The 20,243-nt window shown below is 42.2% G+C and overlaps 1 protein-coding gene across 1 annotated transcript in view; it reads right to left on the reverse strand.

The window, feature by feature from the left end:
- Positions 1-20,243, reverse strand: part of LOC126273220 (sodium channel protein 60E-like) — a 295,045-nt gene that overhangs the window by 210,367 nt on the left and 64,435 nt on the right. The window contains exons 6-8 of the mRNA XM_049976764.1: positions 16,982-17,116; positions 13,382-13,557; positions 13,107-13,240 (exon numbers count right to left, since the gene is read on the reverse strand). Coding sequence (XP_049832721.1) covers positions 13,107-13,240; positions 13,382-13,557; positions 16,982-17,116 — 445 coding nt within the window. The remainder of the gene's footprint in view (positions 1-13,106; positions 13,241-13,381; positions 13,558-16,981; positions 17,117-20,243) is intronic.

Below are 20,243 nucleotides of genomic sequence, written 5' to 3' on the forward strand. Positions count from 1 at the left end.
CTTAACTTTATCTAGTTCATGACGATCAACCCTGATCTTACGTTACTCGCTGTTCTCACTTCTGCTATTTCTTATTACTTTCGTCTTTCCTCGGTTTACTTTCAGTCAATATTCTATACTCATCAGTCTGTTCACTTAGGATTCCAATGTTATCAACGAATCTTATTATTGATGTACTTGAATTTTCACCTTGAATTTTAATCCCACTACTGACACATTCTTTTATTTCCATCATTGCTTCTTCGATGTAGAGATTGAACAATAGGGGCGAAACACTACATCCCTGTCTTACACCCTTTCTAATCTTGAAACTTGATTCTTGGTCGTCCACTCTTATTATTCCCTTTTGGGTCTTGTACATATTGTACATTACCCGTCTCTCCCAAAAGCGTACGCCTATATTTCTCAGAATGTCGAACATCTTGGACCATTTTATACTGTCGAGCTCTTTTTCCAGGTAGACAAATCGTATGAACGTGTCTGATTTTTATTTTGTCTTGCTTCCATTGTCAACCGCAACTTCAGAATGGCCTCTCTGGTGTCTTTACCTTTCCTAAAGCCAAACCGACCGACATCTAACAGATCCTCAATTTTCTTTTCCATTATTCTGTTTATTATTCTTATCAGCAACTTGGATCCATTTGCTGTTAAACTGATTGTGCGATAATTCTCGCACTTGTCACCTCTTGCAGTCTTCGGAATTGTGTGGATGATATTTTTCCGAAAGTCAGATAGTATGTCGCCAGACAATAAGTTAATGAAGCAAGTGCAGCCTAGTTCCCTATCGATGCTAATCTCAGCGACAGAGAGGTAGCGCGCCTGCAGGTTAAATGCGCCGGTAAAGCGATGTGCGAAGTGCGAAGCTAAAACGCACAAACAAACACACCAGCAGGGTGGGTGTATGCTGCAGCATCGGTGCCGGCACATCGCTGCTCGCCGAGATCACTGACCCTGCAGCTGTTCACACCGCCAGCTGAACGCATTACTTACTGTGGTGCCAAGCGAAAACGGTATTCTCTGCACAGTCCGGCTACAGTAATAGTAGGTCTTTCGCGCCAAAAATGTGGTTATTGCCAAAAAGAAAGAAGAGGAGGCACGGGTCACCCTTTCAATACAGAATGTCCGCCCTCAATGCACCTGTTCTAACAAAAATTTTCTAGTGCACTTTTCAGACATTTACGAACATCGCAAAAATTGTCCAGTTTATACTAAATACTAGCGGAGAAACAGGGCGAAACCCAGGCGTTTATCTATAGCTGGGCGCCACGCTCATACCACGCAGCGTCTGGCCTTATGCTATCGTTTATGATGTCATATCTCCTGAATTGTGTTTCGTACAATAATATAATTTTGAAAGCACTTTCAGCGGCATATGTGGAAACAGTCTGCAAATTGTTTTGCGAATAGAGTTGGTAGCAACGAAGTAATAAATTCAAACGTCATTCATGATGCAGCAGTTTTCCATGCATCTCACTGCCTATGACGTCATATCTCCTGAACCATGGCCAACGATGAATACAGTGCTGGGCCAGCGATGAATACTTATTAAAGCCCTCTGGTCGTATCTTTGCGTGCGTGGTAGGAAAGCTTATAGAACTGATCTCTGATTAAAGCTAGAGCGAGGGCCGTTGTTTATATGTCGATTCTCTTCCTTTAGTGCATTTAAGCCATAAAACGACGAATTATATTTGGTGCGTTTCTACTACGTCAGTGATATTGCAAAGTGCCAATCATACGAAATTCTACAAAACATAAAGCATGCTGACTACAAAAACTTTAAAAAGCGGTTGGAATCTTATAAAGAAGTTGTTGCATTATGGATGATGTAAAACTTACATACAGAAAGAAAGGGTGTGGGAGGAGATATGAAAAGCCAGGTATGTTCAAAGTTTATGTAACTGAAAAAATGTATTTATATGTATTCTAAATGACCTAACTTAACCTTCATAAATGCCTCAATAGGTGATTTATATATTGGTTCACATGTTTCTGGAGTAATCGTACACTGTGGGATTCGAGTATTGTATTGTAAGCTGGAATAGCTTTCGCCCGTTGCTAAAAAACTTGACCTATCTATGAGACAATCATAGCAGAAATAGTGTTCATGATTCAAACACTCAAACATTGTACCAATTACGTATTTTTTGCATAATGCTTTGCCAGAATTTATTCTCAGATCCAGTACAAATATTTACATACGTATTTTATGCGATGTTTCGGAAAATCGGACAGCAGAAATCTGTCCGATTTCAGTAAACTATAAATCACAATCGCAGGGAAAGAGAAACAGAAGAACACGTATACAAACACCGCACAAAATATCTATGTGAATATTTTCTTTTGACAGTGAGAATAAATTCTCGAAAAGCGTCATATTAAGCATGAAAAAGTACGTAACTAGTGCAGTGTTTCACTATTCAAATCATGAATAACACAGTTTCAGGCTTCTCAGAAACAGTGATGATGATGAATGAAATTAAGAAATGACAATTCTTAAATGAATATCATATATGCAAATATGAGGGGCCACTTTCAAGATGGCAAACTGAAACGTTTGTTCCCCCATTCGCAAATAATTTTCGTTGTTGTTCATGTTTCGCACTGTAGCCCACGAAGCTCGTTAACACTTTGACCTTCTCTTCTTGCTATCCACGCTTTCATCCACTATTGTTTCCATTTCTCTTTCTTCTCAAGCAGTGCAACATATGCTGTTGTAAACTGTCCGGCATCCATTCCCAAACAACTATGACGAAAAATTTTACGACCGTGTAATAGCGCCAATGAAGTAATTTGGTCAAAGAAATTCGACGAAATCTTTGGCAAAGCATGCGTTTGTGTGTCACACTGTGGCTTACATTACATTACTGACGTCACACAGACGTGCGCTTAGTCCTGTATTTATTGTTGGCCACGTCCTGAACTGTGTGTCGCACAACGATATAATATTTTAGGTACATTCAGAGGCATACATGGAGTCTGTCTGCGAAATTTATTGCGAACAGAGTTAGTAGTAAAGAAGGAATAAATTTAAACGTCTTGCGTTACGCTACAGATTTTCACGCATTGTTCATGACGTCATATATCCTGAACTATGTGTCATAGAGTGATATAATTCTGTATTTACATTCAGCGGTATGTGCGCATACCGTCTGTAAAATTGTCGCGAATACAGGTAGTAGTAAGGAAGTAATAAAGCATAACGTCATGCATCATGCAGTACTTTTACTGCATAAACAGTGAAAAAATAGTAAGCGATAAACTTTTTCTTTTTATCGTTTTTTAGGGGTTATCAACGAGAAAAAAATTCGCAAAAGTTTCAAATTATATGTTACGTTTGTTTCAGTGCTCCTACTCTTAAATGTCGGAAAAGTAAAGTCTGGGAATTCACGCGTCTCTGGCTACGCATCTTTTCCACCACTTTAATAGGCAGATCGTTCTTACCCATACAGCAATTGTCGCCTGACAATAAGGTATATGTGTACCTAGTTTCGTTGAAATTGGTCCAGTGGTTTGGGAGGAGATTTAATAATACTCCGTCAGTTTTTGTCGATGTTTACTTCATTTACGGCATCCGCCATATGACGATCTATACAAAAAAAAACTATAAATTTAATGACACGGAGGAACTAATATGAGAAAATTTTTGCTCGTAAAGTTATACAATAACAAGGGCTGTGGTGATCGCTGTGCCTCCAGTGCCAGACAGTTATTCGTTCGAAAACAGGTGAAATGAAGGCCTGTTTAGAAACGTTATTTGTAGTTCTCATTTTTAAAATTATCTCCTATGCTCACAACAAACACTGGTGGTTTAATTTGTAGGATACGACGAAAGTGCACTCCGTCTGTCAAGGAGGCTGCTTACTGAACACAGGCACGAGTATTCTGGAATAATGCTCGACAAGACTATCAGCGGATCTTGACGTATACAAAAATGCAAATCATGAATGATCACAGATTTATCTGATCCACGGACGTGCTCAGAAACTGAACTGCCAGAAAGTCTATCCCGCGAAATCCTTATTACCAGGTCCAACACAAATATTGTGGGAGCTAGGAGCTTTATATTTTCCTGAGTATAATATGTATTAATATGATGGATGCATGAACAGAAGCGTAAATTCACTGATTTGCAGTATGTCCGTATGTCCACCAGTTGGTGTTGAATGTAGTGCCTTGACGAAATGGCACCACAGCAAGAAAAGAGTTTTTGTGTGTTGGAATAAGCGACATGTTTATCCTTTACAACAGTGCAGCGTGAATTCAGAAAAACATTCTCCTGATGTAATGGCGCGCCAACGAGGTTCGCCGAAGCTTGAAGTTTTCTGTGTAATGTCACAGCCGAACCTGTATGGGCTGTTTTTCTGCTGTGAGAAGACTGTGACAGGCACCTCTTACCTTGCTGTGTTGCAGTTGTGATTATTTCCACAGGTGATTGCCGATTCCGAGAATTTCACCTTGCAACAGGATGGGGCACCCTCTCATTGGAGCACAGATGATCTTCACTATCTAAACGACGAACTACCGCGTCGCTGGACTGGGTGCATTTGTTCAGGTGGTGTGACTCTGTTTCCTGCCCCCCCCCCTCCCCGCCAACCTCATACCCCCAGCCCCATCCCCCCAGCCCCTCTCACAGGTCGCCTGACCTAACGCCTTATGACTTTTTTATTTGGGGTTACATTAACGGCCATGTTGACTTACTCCCAGTGCCAAGAACACTGGAGCAGCTAACAGAAACCCGTCAGTGCTGCTGCCGTGACCATTGACATACAGTATGGAACGGACTACCGCTTGGACGTGTGTCGTGGTGACCAGAGGGGGACTCAGAACATCTGTGGAGTGGGTTTATGGTCTATTCATGCACCAGTCAGTTAATACATGTAATACTTTGGAAAACATACCTTTGAAAACGAAAGAATCATTTGTAGCAGTCCTGTACAGAGCCTCCTACGCATAGTTCCTGTAGGGATCGGCGAGAAAAAAATTAGATTGAATATAACGGCATTTGAGCGGTCATTATTTTCGCGCTTCATACGCAAACTGAATGGGAAACAATAGTATGTCGTCCGATGGAAAGCATCCTTTGCCGTTTACTTAATACTGGTTTTGCAAGGTATGAACGTAGATGTAGGCGTATGTTCCAAAAGAAACATCGTAAACGAGAAGTACTCTATGCAACAGCAAGGCTAGTGACTCTGAAGCCATTCACACATCAAATTCCAGGACGACCGGCGATGATCACTGCTCGGAACACAAACCAGCTTGATATATTCGCTTCTCTTGATTTGGAGCAAGCAGTGAAGCTGAAGGGTAAAGGCGCCGGTAACATTCTGCTCAGAATCGACGGCAAACCTACGGCAGTAACAATAGCTTAGGAAGATATTCCGTTGTCACAAGCAGAGTACGAGAAGATAAAGTATATGTAATATGGATCAGATTATTCTGTATGTAAAAGGAGGCGATAATTTAACAGTCATGGTGGAAGACTTGTCCGATGTGACTGAGGAAGAAACAGGAGTCGATAGGGAAGAGATAGGAGGTCCAATATTAGAATTAGAATTTAAAGAGCTCTGGAAGACTTAAGATCAAATAAGGCATTCCGTCTGAATTTCTCAAATCATTGGGACAAATTGCAACAGAATGACTATTAACTTAGGTGTGTAGAATATATGATACTCGCAATATATCATCAGACTTTCGGAAAAATATCATCCACACATTTCCGAAGACTGCAAGAGCTGCTAAGTGCGAGAATTATCGCACAATCAGCTTAACAGCTAATGTGTCCAAGGTGCAGACCAGAATAATATACAGAAGAATGGAAAAGACAACGGAGAAGCTGTTATATGACGATGCGTTTGGCTTTAGGAAAGGTAAAGGCATCAGAGAGACAGTTCTGACGTTGCGATTGATAATGGAAGCAAGAGTAAGGAGAACTGAAGACACTTTCACAGGATTTTTTGACCTGGGAAAGTGTTCAACAATGTAAAATGGTGCAAGATATTCGAAATTTTGAGAAAAGTAGGTAGAGACGGTTCATATACAACACGTACAAGAGCGGAGAGGGAATAATACGAGTAGAAAACCAAAAACGAAGTGCTCTGATTAAAAAGCGTGCAAGTTGAGGATGTAGTCTTTCGCAATTACTATTCAATCTGTACACTGAAGAAGCAATGACGGAAATAAAAGAATGGAATTAAAATTCAATGCGAAAGGATGTCAATGATAATATTCGCTTATGAAATTGCTATTGTCACTGAAAGAGAAGAAGAATTACAGGACCAGTTGAATGGAGTGAACTGTCTAATGAGTAAAGAACATGGAATGAGAGTAAATCGAAGAAAGACGGAAGTACTGAGAAGTAGCAGAAATGAGAACAGCGAGAAATTTATCATCATAACTGGCGATACGAAGTAGATGAATTTAAGGAATTTTGCCACCTAGGCAATAAAATAAAATATTCATAACCCGTGACGGACGGAGCAAGGAGGACATCAAAAGCAGACTAACAGTGGCAAAAAGGACTCTCCTTGCCAAGACAAATCTACTAGTACCAAATATAGGTCTGAATTTAATGAAGAAACTTCTGAGAATGTACGTTTGTGCACAGCATTGTGTGGTAGTGAAACATGGACTGTTGGAAAACCGGAAGAGAAGAGAATCGAAGCATTCGAGATGTGGTGTTACAGACGAATGCTGAAAATGAGGTGGACTGACAACAAGACAACAAGAAGGGAAAGATCATAGGACGTCAATAAAGACATCAGGGAATAACTAGAGGGGCTGTAGAGGGCAAAAACTGAAGAGGAAGACAGAGGTTGGAATACCTCCAGCAAGTAACTGAGGACGTCGCTTGCAAGTGCTATTCTGATTCAAATGGCTCTGAGCACTATGGGACTTAACTTCTGAGGTCCTCAATCGCCTAGAACTCAGAACTACTTAAACATAACTAACCTAAGGACATCACACACATCCATGCTCAAGGCAGGATTCGAACGTGCGACCGTAGCGGTCGCGCGGTTCCAGACTGTAGCGCCTACAACCTCTTGGCCACTCCGGCCGTCTGCTATTCTGAGATGAAGAGGTTGATACAGGAGCGGAATTCGTGGCGGACCGCATCAAACCAGTCAGATGACTGATGACTCACAAAAAAGTAGGGGAAGAAACAGACTGAATCTTGCAATAAATTTCAGCTAGTCTTCTTCATTATTCCAAGTGTTGAGCTTCTTGCCCTGTTATGATCTCGTCGAGAAGTGTTGATGTCATCTGGTCACTGGTCGAGCTAGCGTTCTTATATCGTCGGAGTGGCATTGTGGCATGGATTTTGCGATCCTGTTTGAGCTCATTCATTGTAGATGTTTCCACTAGTTACTTTGATAGTTTTGTCTATAACTGTCAGGGCTCAATTTTAAGTTCCCTCAACAAAACTTCATTACTTTTTGTGATCTCATTTGCTGTTCGTTTTAGCTAGTAATAGCAAATAGACTGTTGGAAAATTACAAGAGGAGGAGATACATTTGGAAAATGCTTGGAGACAGGAGATGATTCCAGCTGGATTACATCATGTTGAGACAGAGATTCCGGAATTAGATATTGAATTGTAAGGCGTAGCAAGAAGCAGATACAGACTCGGATCGTAGGTTAGGTAATGACGAAGAGGAGTCTGAAGTTTAAGAGACTCATTCGGAAGGATCAGTGTGAAAAGAAGTGTGACGCTGACGTAGTGGGAAATGATGAGGCGCGTTTGAAGTTCTCTGAGGCAATAGACATTGCGATAATAAGTAGCACAGTAGGCAGTTCCGTTGAAGAAATGGACATTCTAAAAAAGTCTATCACAGAAATTTGACATAAAAACATAGGGACCAGGAATGTAACTGTGATGGAACTTAGAATAACAGAAGAAATACTTCAGTTGGTCGATGAAAGAAGGAAGTACAAAAATGTTCAGGGAAGTTGAGGAATACAGAAATACGTCAATTAGAAAAGAAATAAATAGGAAGTGCAAGGAACCTAAGGCGAAATTCCAGCAGGAAAAATTTTGAAAAATCGAAAAACAAATATATGCCGGGAGTACTGATTCATCATATAGAAAAGTCAAAACAAAGATTGCTGAAAAAAAAGATTCAACATTAAGAGTGCAATGGGATTTCTATTGTTAAGCGCAGAGGAAAGACAGATAGATGGAAAGAGTCTGTTCAAGGGTTTTACGAGAGGTAAGACTTGTTTGATGACGTGGTTCGAGATCTGGGAGACACAGGGGATCTGGTAGCCTATTACAGTCAGAGTTTAAAGAACTTTGGAAGGTTTGCGATTAAACACATAACATTAGTTTGGAATTTTTGAAATCACTGGGGGGGAAGTGGCAACAAAACCGATCAGGTTGGTGTGTAAAAATTTATGATACTGGAGAAAAATCATCAGATTTTCGGAAAAACTGTTATCCTCGCAATGCAGAAGATGGAAAAACAATCGACGATCTAAAATGGTGCTAGATGTCGAAATTCTGAGGAAAATAGGAGTAAGCTATAGGGAAAGACATATATTCAAGAATTAAGAGGGAAGGAAGTGCTCGGGTTAAAATTGGTGTACTGTTCAATCTAAACATCGCAGAAGTAATCGCGAAATAAAAGATAGGCTCAAGAGTGGAATTAAAATTCCGGGTGAAACGATATCAATGACAAGATTCTCTGATGGCTTTTCTTTTCTGAATGAAAGTGAAGAAGAGTTACAGGACGTGCTGTGTGGAATGAAACGTCTAAGGATTACAGAATATGGTCTGAGAAAAACAGAAGAAAGACGAAAGTAATGAGCAGTAATTGAAATGAGAATAGCAAGAAACTTAATATAAAAATTGGGAACCACGACGTAGTTGAAGTTAAGGATTCTGTCGCCTTGGAACCAAAATAGCACACGGCGGACGGAGGAAGGAGGATATAAAAATCGTCACAGGTACAGGCAAAGTGGATAATATTGTCCAAGACAGGACTGCTGGTATCAAAAATCGACTTTACTCTGGGGACGAGATTTCTGAGAATGTACGTTTGGAGCACAGCATTGAATGGCAGTGAATCCCGGACTCTTGGAAAGCTCTGTTTTACTATGGGAGCATGTTAAAAATTAGGTAGACAGATAGGATAATGAACCCGCAGAATCGGCGAAGGAAGAAACATATGGAAAACACTGACAAGAAAAAGGGAAAGACGACGAGACATGTCTAAAGATACCAAAGAATAACGTCCAACAGTGACTGGAATACACCCAATAAATAATTGAATATGTAGAACTCAAGTGTGTCTCTGAGGTGAAGAGGTTGGCACAAAAGAAGAATTAGTCGATAAAAAAAGGACTAATTGGACTACTTTCATCATCACCGGGTCATGCCGGCGATGCGGATGAATAGGAAACACAAATCCTTAAGGTTCGCGTACATAATTTGTAGTGTTCTGCTTGAGACTGTCACGTCGTTTAAATATCCTGGCGTAACGTTGCAAAACGATGTGAAATGGATCAAGCCTGTGAGGATTGTGGTAGGCTTTATCGGGAGAATTTTGGGAAACTGTGGTTCATCTGCAAAGGAGACCGCATATAGATCGCAAGTGTGACCTATTCTTGAGTTAAGTGTGACCTGTTCTTGAGTTTTGCTCGAATGTTTGGGGTCTGCATCAGGTTTGATTAAAGTAGGACATCGGAGCAACTTAGAGGCAGGAAGATAGATTTGTCATCGGTAGATTCGAACAACACGCTGGTATTACGGAGATGCTCCGGGAATTGAGGAAGTCTATTGAGTAAATTTTGAGAACTGGTATCTGAAGCTGGCTGCAGAGCAATTCTACTGCTGCCATTATAAACTGCAGGACCACGAAGATAAAGATAGATTAGGGCTCATACGAAGGCATATGGACATTCATTTTTCCCTCCGTCTGTTTACAACGGAACAGGTTAAAATGGTTAAAATGGCTCTGAGCACTATGGGACTTAACTTCTGAGGTCATCAGTCCCCTAGAACTAGAACTACTTAAGCCTAACTAACCTAAGGACATCACACACATCAATGCCCGAGGCAGGATTCGAACCTGCAACCGTAGCGGTTGCGCGGTTCCAGACTGTAGCGCCTAGAACCGCTCGGCCACACCGGCCGGCGAGGGAACAGGAAAAGGGATGATGAGTAGTGGTACAGAGTACTCTCCATCGGGCATCGTATGGTGACTGGGGGAGTATGTACGAGGCTTATTCCAAAACTAAGGTCCGTTTGGTTATAAAAAAATAACCTCACGAGAAAAGGTTTTTACTGACAGTTTTACTTCACTACATATCTTCTTCACTTGTCCACATAATCGCCGTTCACGTCTATACACTTTCTGTAACGCTGCACCAGCTTCTTTAACCCCTCCTGTCTGTCGCCTGGGAACTGAGCCAGTTGGTAATGCCAGTATTGAGTTCTTCGTCGTTTTGAAATCGTCGTCCGTTCAGTCACCTATTCAAACGCAAGGAGAGGAAATAGTCGCCTGGTGCAAGGTCGGGACTGTACAGAGGGTGATCAGAAAGCTCCCGACGAAAATCTTGAATCTTTTCCTTGATTTTGGCAGCGATATGAGGGTGTGCGTTGTCGTGAAGGAGGATTATGCCAAACGATAGTTCCCATACGGCATCGATTTTGGATCGCACGTCTCATTTTGGTTAGCACAAGTCAGCTCTAATTGTTGACGCGCGGTCCATGAAATCAATGAAAAGGACGTCCTTTTTGTCTAAAAAATCGGTAGCCATCATTTCTCGATTCGGGATCGGAGATTGCTTAAAAGTTTTTGGTTTGAATGAACTTGAATGGCGCCACTGCATTGGCTGTTGTCTCGAATCAGCATTGGTGTGCGATATCCACGTCTTGTCGCCTGTAACAATGTGGGAGCACAAATCATCTCCATCTTGTACAGCGCTTCAAGTACTTCAGTGCATTACCCATTCTTTGCTCTTTGTGCTGATCAGTGAGGAATTTTGGAAACCACCTGCTATTCAGTGACAGTCTGGCAAATTGAGGTTCGAGCAACATTTTGGAATTCATTAGCCAGACCACTAATCGTCAATTGCTCATCATTTCGAAGTTTTTGGTTCACTTTATCAACGAAGTCGTCGGTCCGAATACTGAGCCCGATATTACGCTGTTCGTCGTGAACATTCGTGCGGCTATTTTGAAATTCTTGACTCCATTTTCGAACATGTTTGCCACTCATTGTTTCAGGTTCCAGCACTAGGAATAACTCACGATGGGTTTCAGCAGCTGCAGATCCATTTCTCTGCAAAGATCTAGTCATACTGCGCACTTCACAGCTGGCGGGATCTACAACTGTCTCGGCCATTGCGACCCGCTCTCACCAACTGCCAAACAGCTACTGAATGAAACCAGCACTGCAGTAGTTTCCTAGAGTTGGTAAACGGTGCTGTATGCGTGAAACTTCATTCAGGCCTATCGTCAGTTTAACATTGGCCACCGACCCTAGTTCTGTAACAAGCCTCGTATGCAGATGTAAATGTGCAAGCTGCGAGGCTGCAGCATAAACTCGTCAAAATAATCGAATGCGACTTTACTTGACAGGGCGTACTTACACTACTGGCCATTAAAATTGCTACACCAAGAAGAAATGCAGATGATGAACGGGTATTCATTGGACAAATATATTATACTAGAACTGACATGTAATTACATTTTCACGCAATTTGGTTGCATAGATCCTGAGAAATCAGTTCCCATAACAACCACCTCTGGCCGTAATAACGGCCTTGATACGCCTGGGCATTGAGTCAAACAGAGCTTGGATGGCGTGTACAGGTACAGCTGCCCATGCAGCTTCAACAGGATACCACAGTTCATCAAGACTAGTGACAGGCATATTGTGACGAGCCAGATGCTCGGCCACCATTGACCAGACGTTTTCAGTTGGTGAGAGATCTGGAAAATGTGCTGGCCAGGGCAGCAGTCGAACATTTTCTGTATCCAGAAAGGCCCGTTCAGGACCTGCAATATGCGGTCGTGCATTATCGTGCTGAAATGTAGGGTTTCGCAGGGATCGAATGAAGGGTAGAGCCACGGTTCGTAACACATCTGAAATGTAACGTCCAGTGTTCAAAGTGCTGTCAATGCGAACAAGATGTGACCGAGACGTGTAACCAATGGCACCCCATACCAGCACCCGAGGTGATACGCCAGTTTGGCGATGCCGAATACACGCTTCCAATGTGTGCTGACTGCAATGTCACCAAACACGGATGCGACCATCATGATGTAAACAGAACCTGGATTCATCCGAAAAAATGACGTTTTGCCATTCGTGCACCCAGGTTCGTCGTCGAGTACACCATCGTAGGCGTACCTGTCTGTGATGCAGTGTCAAGGGTAACCGCAGCCACGGTCTCCGAGCTGATAGTCCATGCCGCTGCAAACGTCGTCGAACTGTTCGTACATATGGTTGTTGTCTTGCAAACGTCCGCACCTGTTGACTCAGGGATTGAGACGTAGCTGCACGATCCGTTACAGCCATGCGGATAAGATGCCTGTCACCTCGACTGCTAGTGATACGAGGTCGTTGGGATCCAGCACGGCGTTCCGTATTACCCTCCTGAACCCAGCGATTCCATATTCTGCTAACAGTTATTGGATCTCGACCAACGCGAGCAGCAATATCTCGATACGATAAACCGCAATCGCGATAGGCTACAATCTGACCTTTATCAAAGTTGGAAACGTGATAGTTCACATTTCTCCTCCTTACACGAGGCATCGCAACAACGTTTCACCAGGCAACGCCGGTCAACTGCTGTTTGTGCATGAGATATCGGTTGGAAACGTTCACGTCAGTACGTTGTAGGTGTCGCCACCGGCGCCAACCTTGCGTGAATGCTCTGAAAAGCTAATCATTTGCATTTCACAGCATCTTCTTCCTGTCGGTTAATTTTCGCGTCTGTAGCACGCCAGCTTCGTGGTGTAGCAATTTTAATGGTCAGTAGTGTACGATCCGTGTGAAGGAGAATCCAATGAGATAACAAGAGACATACCGTTTTACATTTAACGATGAACAGAGTAGCTAGAGTGTCAGCAGTATATGAGAGGAAGTACGTACCGAGCGTGTTTCCGGAGCGCGGGGTGTCGGCGGGACGGACGGGCTCCGGGCTGGTGACGGGCGGGCTGAGGTGTGGGGCGGCCGCCTCCTTGTGGGGGGCGGCGGGGGGCGGCGGGCGCTGGTCGCGGCGCGGGCTGGGGGTGGCCGACCTGCTGCGGCCGCGCGCCTGCCCCCCGTTGCCCCCGCCGCCCCCACCGTTGGACGCGCCCCCGCCGTTGCCGTCGCCGCCGCCCCCGTCCGTGCTGCTGTCGCCGCCACCGCCGCCGCCCCCGGACCTCGTGCCCCGTTTCCTCCGGCGCGTCTTCTTGCGGCCGTACGACGCCAGCAGCACGCCCTTGCGGGAGTCGATGCGCTTCGTCTTGTGCTTCTCCAGCTGCTTCACGTTGATTTTGGTTGGGTCGAAGCTGAACGTCGAGTCGTCCCTGTGATCCGTCAAGTCTTTTCGCCTCTCCTAGAGAAGCACGAAAATTCGGTAGAGTGAGCAAGATGTACGATACAGGCAAAATACCCTCAGACTTCAAGAAGAATATAATAATTACAATCCCAAAGTAAGCAGGTATTGACAGATGTGAAAATTACCGAACTATCAGTTTAATAAGTCACAGCTGCAAAATACTAACGCGAGTTCTTTACAGACGAATGGAAAAAGTAGTAGAAGCCGACCTCGGGGAAGATCAGTTTGGATTCAGTATAAATGTTGGAACACGTGAGGCAATACTGCCCCACGACATATCTTAGAAGCTAGATTAAGGAAGGGCAAACCTACATTTATAGCATTTGTAGACTTAGAGAAAGCTTTTGACAATGTTGACTGGAATACTCTCTTTCAAATTCTGAAAGTGGCAGGGGTAAAATACAGGGAGCGAAAGGCTATTTACAATTTGTATAGTAACCAAATGGCAGTTATAAGAGTTGAGGGGCATGAAAGGGTAGCAGTGGTTGGGAAGGGAGTGATACAGGGTTGTAGCCTCTCCCCGATGTTATTCAATCTGTATATTGAGCAGGCAGTAAAGGAAACAAAAGAAAAATTTGGAGTAGGTATTAAAATTCATGGAGAAGAAGTAAAAACTTTGAGGTTCACCAATGACATTATAATTCTGTCAGAGACAGCAAAGGACTTGGAAGAGCAGTTGAACGGAATGGAGAGTGTCTTGAAAGGAAGATATAAGATGAACATCAACAAAAGCAAAACGAGGATAATGGAATGTAGTCGAATTAAGACGGGTGATGCTCAGGGAATTAGATAAGGAAATGAGACACTTAAAGTAATTAATCAGTTTTGCTATTCGGGGAGCAAAATAACTGATGATGGTCGAAGTAGAGAGGATATAAAATGTAGACTGGCAATGGCAAGGAAAGCGTTTCTGAGGAAGAGAAATTTGTTAACATCGAGTATAGATTTAAGTGTCAGGAAGTCATATCTGAAAGTATTTGTATGGAGTGTAGCCATGTATGGAAGTGAAACATGGACGATAAATAGTTTAGGCAAGAAGAGAATAGAAGTTTTTGAAATGTGGTGCTACAGAAGAATGCGGAAGATAAGGTTGATAGATCACGTAACTAATGAGGAGGAATTGAATAGGACTGGGGAGAAGAGAAGCTTGTGGCACAACTTGACTAGAAGAAGGGATCGGTTGTTAGGACATGTGTTTTCAACTAAGTTCCCTCTACAACCCTTAGAAGCCTGTAGTAGGGATTGTGAAGCACCATTTATATGGATTTGAATTAGTTGACCTATCATCTTCCATATGGAAGTGTTAACTGGTTTGGAGTGCTTGTTTCCGTGGACCCTATCGACGTATCAGGCAATGTTGCTGTTCTGGACGGGCTAACATAATGTGTGTGTGTGTGTGTGTGTGTGTGTGTGTGTGTGTGTGTGTGTGTGTGAAATCTTATGGGACTTAACTACTAAGTTACACACCACTTAACCTAAATTATCGTAAGGACAAACACACACATACACACACACACACACACACACACACACACACACACACACACACACATGCTCGAGGGAGGACTCGAACCTCCGCCGGGACCTTCCGCACAGTCCATTACTGCAGCGCTCAGACCGCTCGGCTAATCCCGCGCGGGTCAAAGATTGGTGCGTCGCCACATATCTCCCCTTCAAACATTGTTGAGTGACATGCGTGTTTGGCCAGAATGAAAGTGACAACGGTTTTGATCACAGCCTACTTATTATGTCTCTTTTTCCTGTTCCAAAGGATGCTAAACGACCTAAAAGAGAATCATTTTCAGCACGTAACAGAGGTCAAACAGTAATCGATGAATATATTACACGCGTTTCACAGAAACAAGCACTCTGAAACACTTGACAATGGGCCAGATGAGGGAAAACTGTGAAATAGAGGATAGAGGCACCTACTATGATAACCAGTCACCAACGTCCCTCCACCTGCAGCTCAGGAATTTACGCAAACCCTGCACGAACAGGCTATACCAGGAGGAAATTTTCATATTGGGGAAGTTATTTGAATCTCAGGAGGCTAACTGAAACAAAAACCTTTATACAAACTGTGTCCGAACTGCGTGGAGAAAACTGCAGTGGCAGTTCAGGGATATTTTCTGAGTGTTTCGGTGTGACGGATCAAAGGTCATCTCGTCTCGCACAGAATAATGACAGTATGGACTATTTGGTAGAACAAACACCACACAACATACGCTCTATTCCTGCGATTTCCAAGATGCAGTTATCAAAACAATTTCTCGCCTACGTTACTGATGAACGTGATTCAGAATGCCTGTTAACATTACTGTGAATACATGTTGTATGTTTAACTGACTCGTGGAAGTGGTGCAAAACCACTGAATTTATTGTCCAGACTTCCTTGGCATTTTATAAAACCATCGAAGTATGCCTGCCCACGCTTTTCACTGGCTTTAGCAGTATAGGGGAAATTTAAAAGCAGGGCAGTAATAACCGACGAGCAATGCAACGTGAAGAAAGGCTTCCATTACCATTATTTTTGTTGACAAGTGGAGGAAGTAACGTTAGTAAATGTTTTGAATGTGAATACCTGCTATATCTCAGATAGTTCCGACGCATGCAGTGGCATGTACAAAGAACTCAAATATTTTATCAGTCTATGTTAAGGAATATAACGTCTACAGGGTATGATTAATGTAATGTAAAATATAGGTATATCCTGTCACACAAGCTAAATGATATAACATGCTATATAGTATGTTGCAGGGGATAAAATGTGATCAAAAGTCCCCAAAATAACTTTCACACATGTGCGATGTAGTTCCAGCTGCCTTGAACGCAAACCATCAGAATGATGTGGTCTTCACTATACTCTTAATTTTACATTGCTTAGAATGATAGATACATAATTGTTTACTAAACAGACTTAGCAACTTCAATGTATATCTTTTGAAGTTTTTTCTCTTTTTTTGTCTATATACTTCTGACATTGTTACAGAGACAAATCCAGAACAGCCTCTTATTCCTTCGGATGGTTATTGAACAAAAGGACGTGTAGATTAATAATGTGGTGTGGAAATCACTGATAGTGAAGAAGGTCAGTTTTGGAACGAATGGAACCCTATAACCGGAGTTTAGTCTCGAAAGTAGCATGTAGTTTTCGTACCAGATATAGTAGACCAGTTATTAACATATTTTTTCTACTTCTGATACCATTTTACTGTAAGATAAATTAAGTACATGCTAATGAGTATCCAGAATATTTACTCATTTTAATGCTACAACAACAGTCCCAACAATCTCATTAGTAAAGTATACGTAAAGTAGTATACATTAGTAACAATAATAAGTGCAAAGCCAAACCTACAAAATTAATGTCATGAGAATAAAATAAGCTCTAGTGGTGATGTGGTAGACGATTTCTTACCTCCTGAGTGATTTCCGCTTCCTCTTCGTAACTTAACGCTACCACAGCCAACATTAGGTTGATCAAGTAAAAAGAACCGAAAAATACAACTACCGTAAAAAACACAACGCTGATTGGCCCACTGGACGCGAGTACCTGAAAAAGAAAACGATTTTGTTAATCTTACAGCCAAAAAATGAAAGTGAGTATTGTAAATAAGTGAGGGGTTAGTCAAAAAGGTTTAATTGTATTAATTATCTCCTCGAAAAAATAAAATTAAGTAGTTTTTTCTTTTTTTTTGTGGTACATGTCTACCATCCTGGTGCATGCTGAAATTCCTAAGCCGAAACACCATAGCACGGTCCTGGAGCAGCCAAAATGGAAATGGCGCATCACACGGACAAATACGTGAAAGATCGTGCGGTAATTTGTTTTTGGTAAAATCGGAAATGTTGGACCTGTGTGAGGATGCTCTAGGTGATTGCTTTAGCTGTCTAGATTTCCTTGATACAGTGACGACAGATCGACTGCTGCCGAAAACAAGGTACCGCACGATACTCAGCTTTGTGATGGGATTGGACGATTTTTCTTTGACTCGTCTAGCGACATGTTACACGATTGTAGCGCAGCTGTTTTAAAGTGTACCGGGAAAGTACCAACAAATAAACAAAAATCTGGGTAAAATTACCAGCAAATAAACAAAAAAATTATTTCCTTGATGTGATAATTAAAATACTATGACAATCTGTCGTACATGTCGCTGCGCAGCTGTCGTCGTAGCGCTTGCGACTGCTGTGTTTATTTATTTACACACTTACCTGAGTGAAAAATGCTCCCATCATACAGCAAAAAAGGCGAATATGTCCTGGGCAGAGTTAGGGATCCAAAGGAAGCGAACTGTCTTTTCGGCTTATCTGGCAGCTTCAAAGACATTTAATTAAAAACATCTTGACACACTCGTGCTCTTTTACTTGCAGCATTAGTACCCATGTCATATTGTATAATGCATCGTGTGAAGTAAAGTCTATATTTTTATATCTAAATTTAACGAGATTTTGCATCACCACCTAGATTTTATAACTGTTTGCGTGGATGGGTCTAAGCAGCGAGGTTTTCTCGGTTGTTCTGTCGTGATCCCCCACAGTGCCCTCTGGACAGGGCTCCCAGATCAGATGCTAAGGCAAAACAAGGAAATAATTTTCTGCTGGGATCCAGGGCACACAGGCATTCGGGGAAACGAACTCTTTGATACAGCTGCCAAGGAGTCTCGTTCCCTTCTTCCTCCTGCCCACTATTCAGTTCCCTTGCAGGCTGTCGCCTCATTTGTGACTAGGAAGGTCATGTGTTTGTGGAAGGCTCAGTGGCTAAAAGTGAGGAACAATAAACTACGTTCCGCGAAACCTTCAGTGCGGCCGCTACGGTCTGAAGAGGTAGTCCTTATACGGCTTAGAATGGGACACTACCCACTGACACGTGCCTTCCTCTTACGTCGCGAGGAGCCCCCAGTATGTCACAGATGCGGGACACAGCTATCAATACCACATATTTCAACTGAGTGTGATTTATATGACGACCTGAGGGTTTATCTGAGTCCCCTACAGGACCCGCCGTCTATTTTAGCTGGTAATGATCCGAGTACCGTTCGTGTTTTATGATTTTATGTGGAGTCTGGAATGCTTCCCGAAATACTTGGTGTGAGATTTCAATGTGTCATTATTTATAATTACTCATCTAGCCACAGTCATCTGTCCCCTTTTTATCCAAGATTTTTGTATAAGTATTATTCTGTGTTTCGTCGGATTTTACTCCGGGCTTTTCTGAAGCTCACCCTATGTGAGTTGCCTTGCAATTCTTGTGGGGGAATGAAACTTGGTTTCCCGTTTTATTATTGTTTTTAATAGATTTTCGCTATCTCATTGGTATATCACGTTTAGCGTCCTCAGCCATATATTATCATCATCATCATCATCATCATCATCAAATAAAGTAACACGACGCATCATACCATCTCGTATAACACGACACGTGCCACTATGTAATCCAACATGGCATTTGTCACGTCGTCCAATATGGCACAACGTGTCATTAATGTTTAGAATGCATGCATTCCCGCTCTGGGATACTTCCTATTATAAATGCACCCCACTCTCGGATTCTCCCCATTGTAGACGCTTTCCACTCTCCAGAAGCATATAAATTTCTGACCATTTGTCCTCACACCCCTCAACATATATGTGACAGGGGGGTGAGTTTTGGCGGGAAATGGTCTACTTAGGGGGAAAAAAAATCAACTCTAACCCCAGTCAAATTAAAAAAATTGTTTTACCGTCCCCTCAGGAACAAATACATCCCTAGAAATTCTAACCACCCAGAAAAACTTGCTTACATATTACATGTATGATATTTTACAGTGTTTACGGTGGTGGCGAATCTTTTGGATTTTGCGCACAGCATCAGGGACCTAAGGCTATAAATTGCGAGATGCAGGTGTGCCAACACCTTGCATCTAAGAGAGCTCATTGTGTTAGGGTTAACTAGTAAGAAATTGGGAATATGTCAAGATGTTTCGATTTAAATGTGTCTGAAGCTGCCAGATAAGTTGAAAAGCTGCTTTCCTTCTTGTACGTCCCTAACTCGCCAAGGAAATATTCGCCTTTTTTGTGCTAGATTAGAAGTTCTACTCTTCCATAAGCTTGACATTAGATCGTCATATCTCGGTAACCGACGTAGATTTTTGTTGACTCGGGCGACGAATGATGCGGCACAGGTTTTTATTCTATTTCGAATCATGTTACTTACATCGTGGTAACGGATAAAGCTTTCACGAAAAAAAAAACAGGATGTCCGTTAATTATATCTACCTGTCTACCTTCTTAAAAATTTTGGACCAATCGCACAAGTCTGAAACACAGAAGTGCCACCCGCTAAAAAATTAAGAAACGTCTTTGTTGCCCGTAAAATCCGAATGGAGCTAAATTTTTGAAAGTGAATTTTCAATTTTATCATAAGTAGGCATTTTTTATATATTAAATTCACTTTAGACCGTTTCCATGCATTCAATTAATGTAAGATCGAAATTTACGTACCACATTTAGCTCGCCTTTAAATCATTGCATCTCGACAACGAATAAAGTTTACTGGATAAAAAAAAATCGTTTTGACCTCATCCATTTATCTACCTTCGTGCAAAGTTTGAGCCGATTCGTACAAGTTTGAGGTGTAGAAGTCGTGAGCTCCAAAGAACTCCGAGAAAAACGTGTTTTTTGCATCTTTTTGCACGTAA

Source organism: Schistocerca gregaria, chromosome 5, assembly GCF_023897955.1.
Source record: "Schistocerca gregaria isolate iqSchGreg1 chromosome 5, iqSchGreg1.2, whole genome shotgun sequence".
Taxonomy (NCBI): Eukaryota; Metazoa; Arthropoda; class Insecta; order Orthoptera; family Acrididae; genus Schistocerca; species Schistocerca gregaria.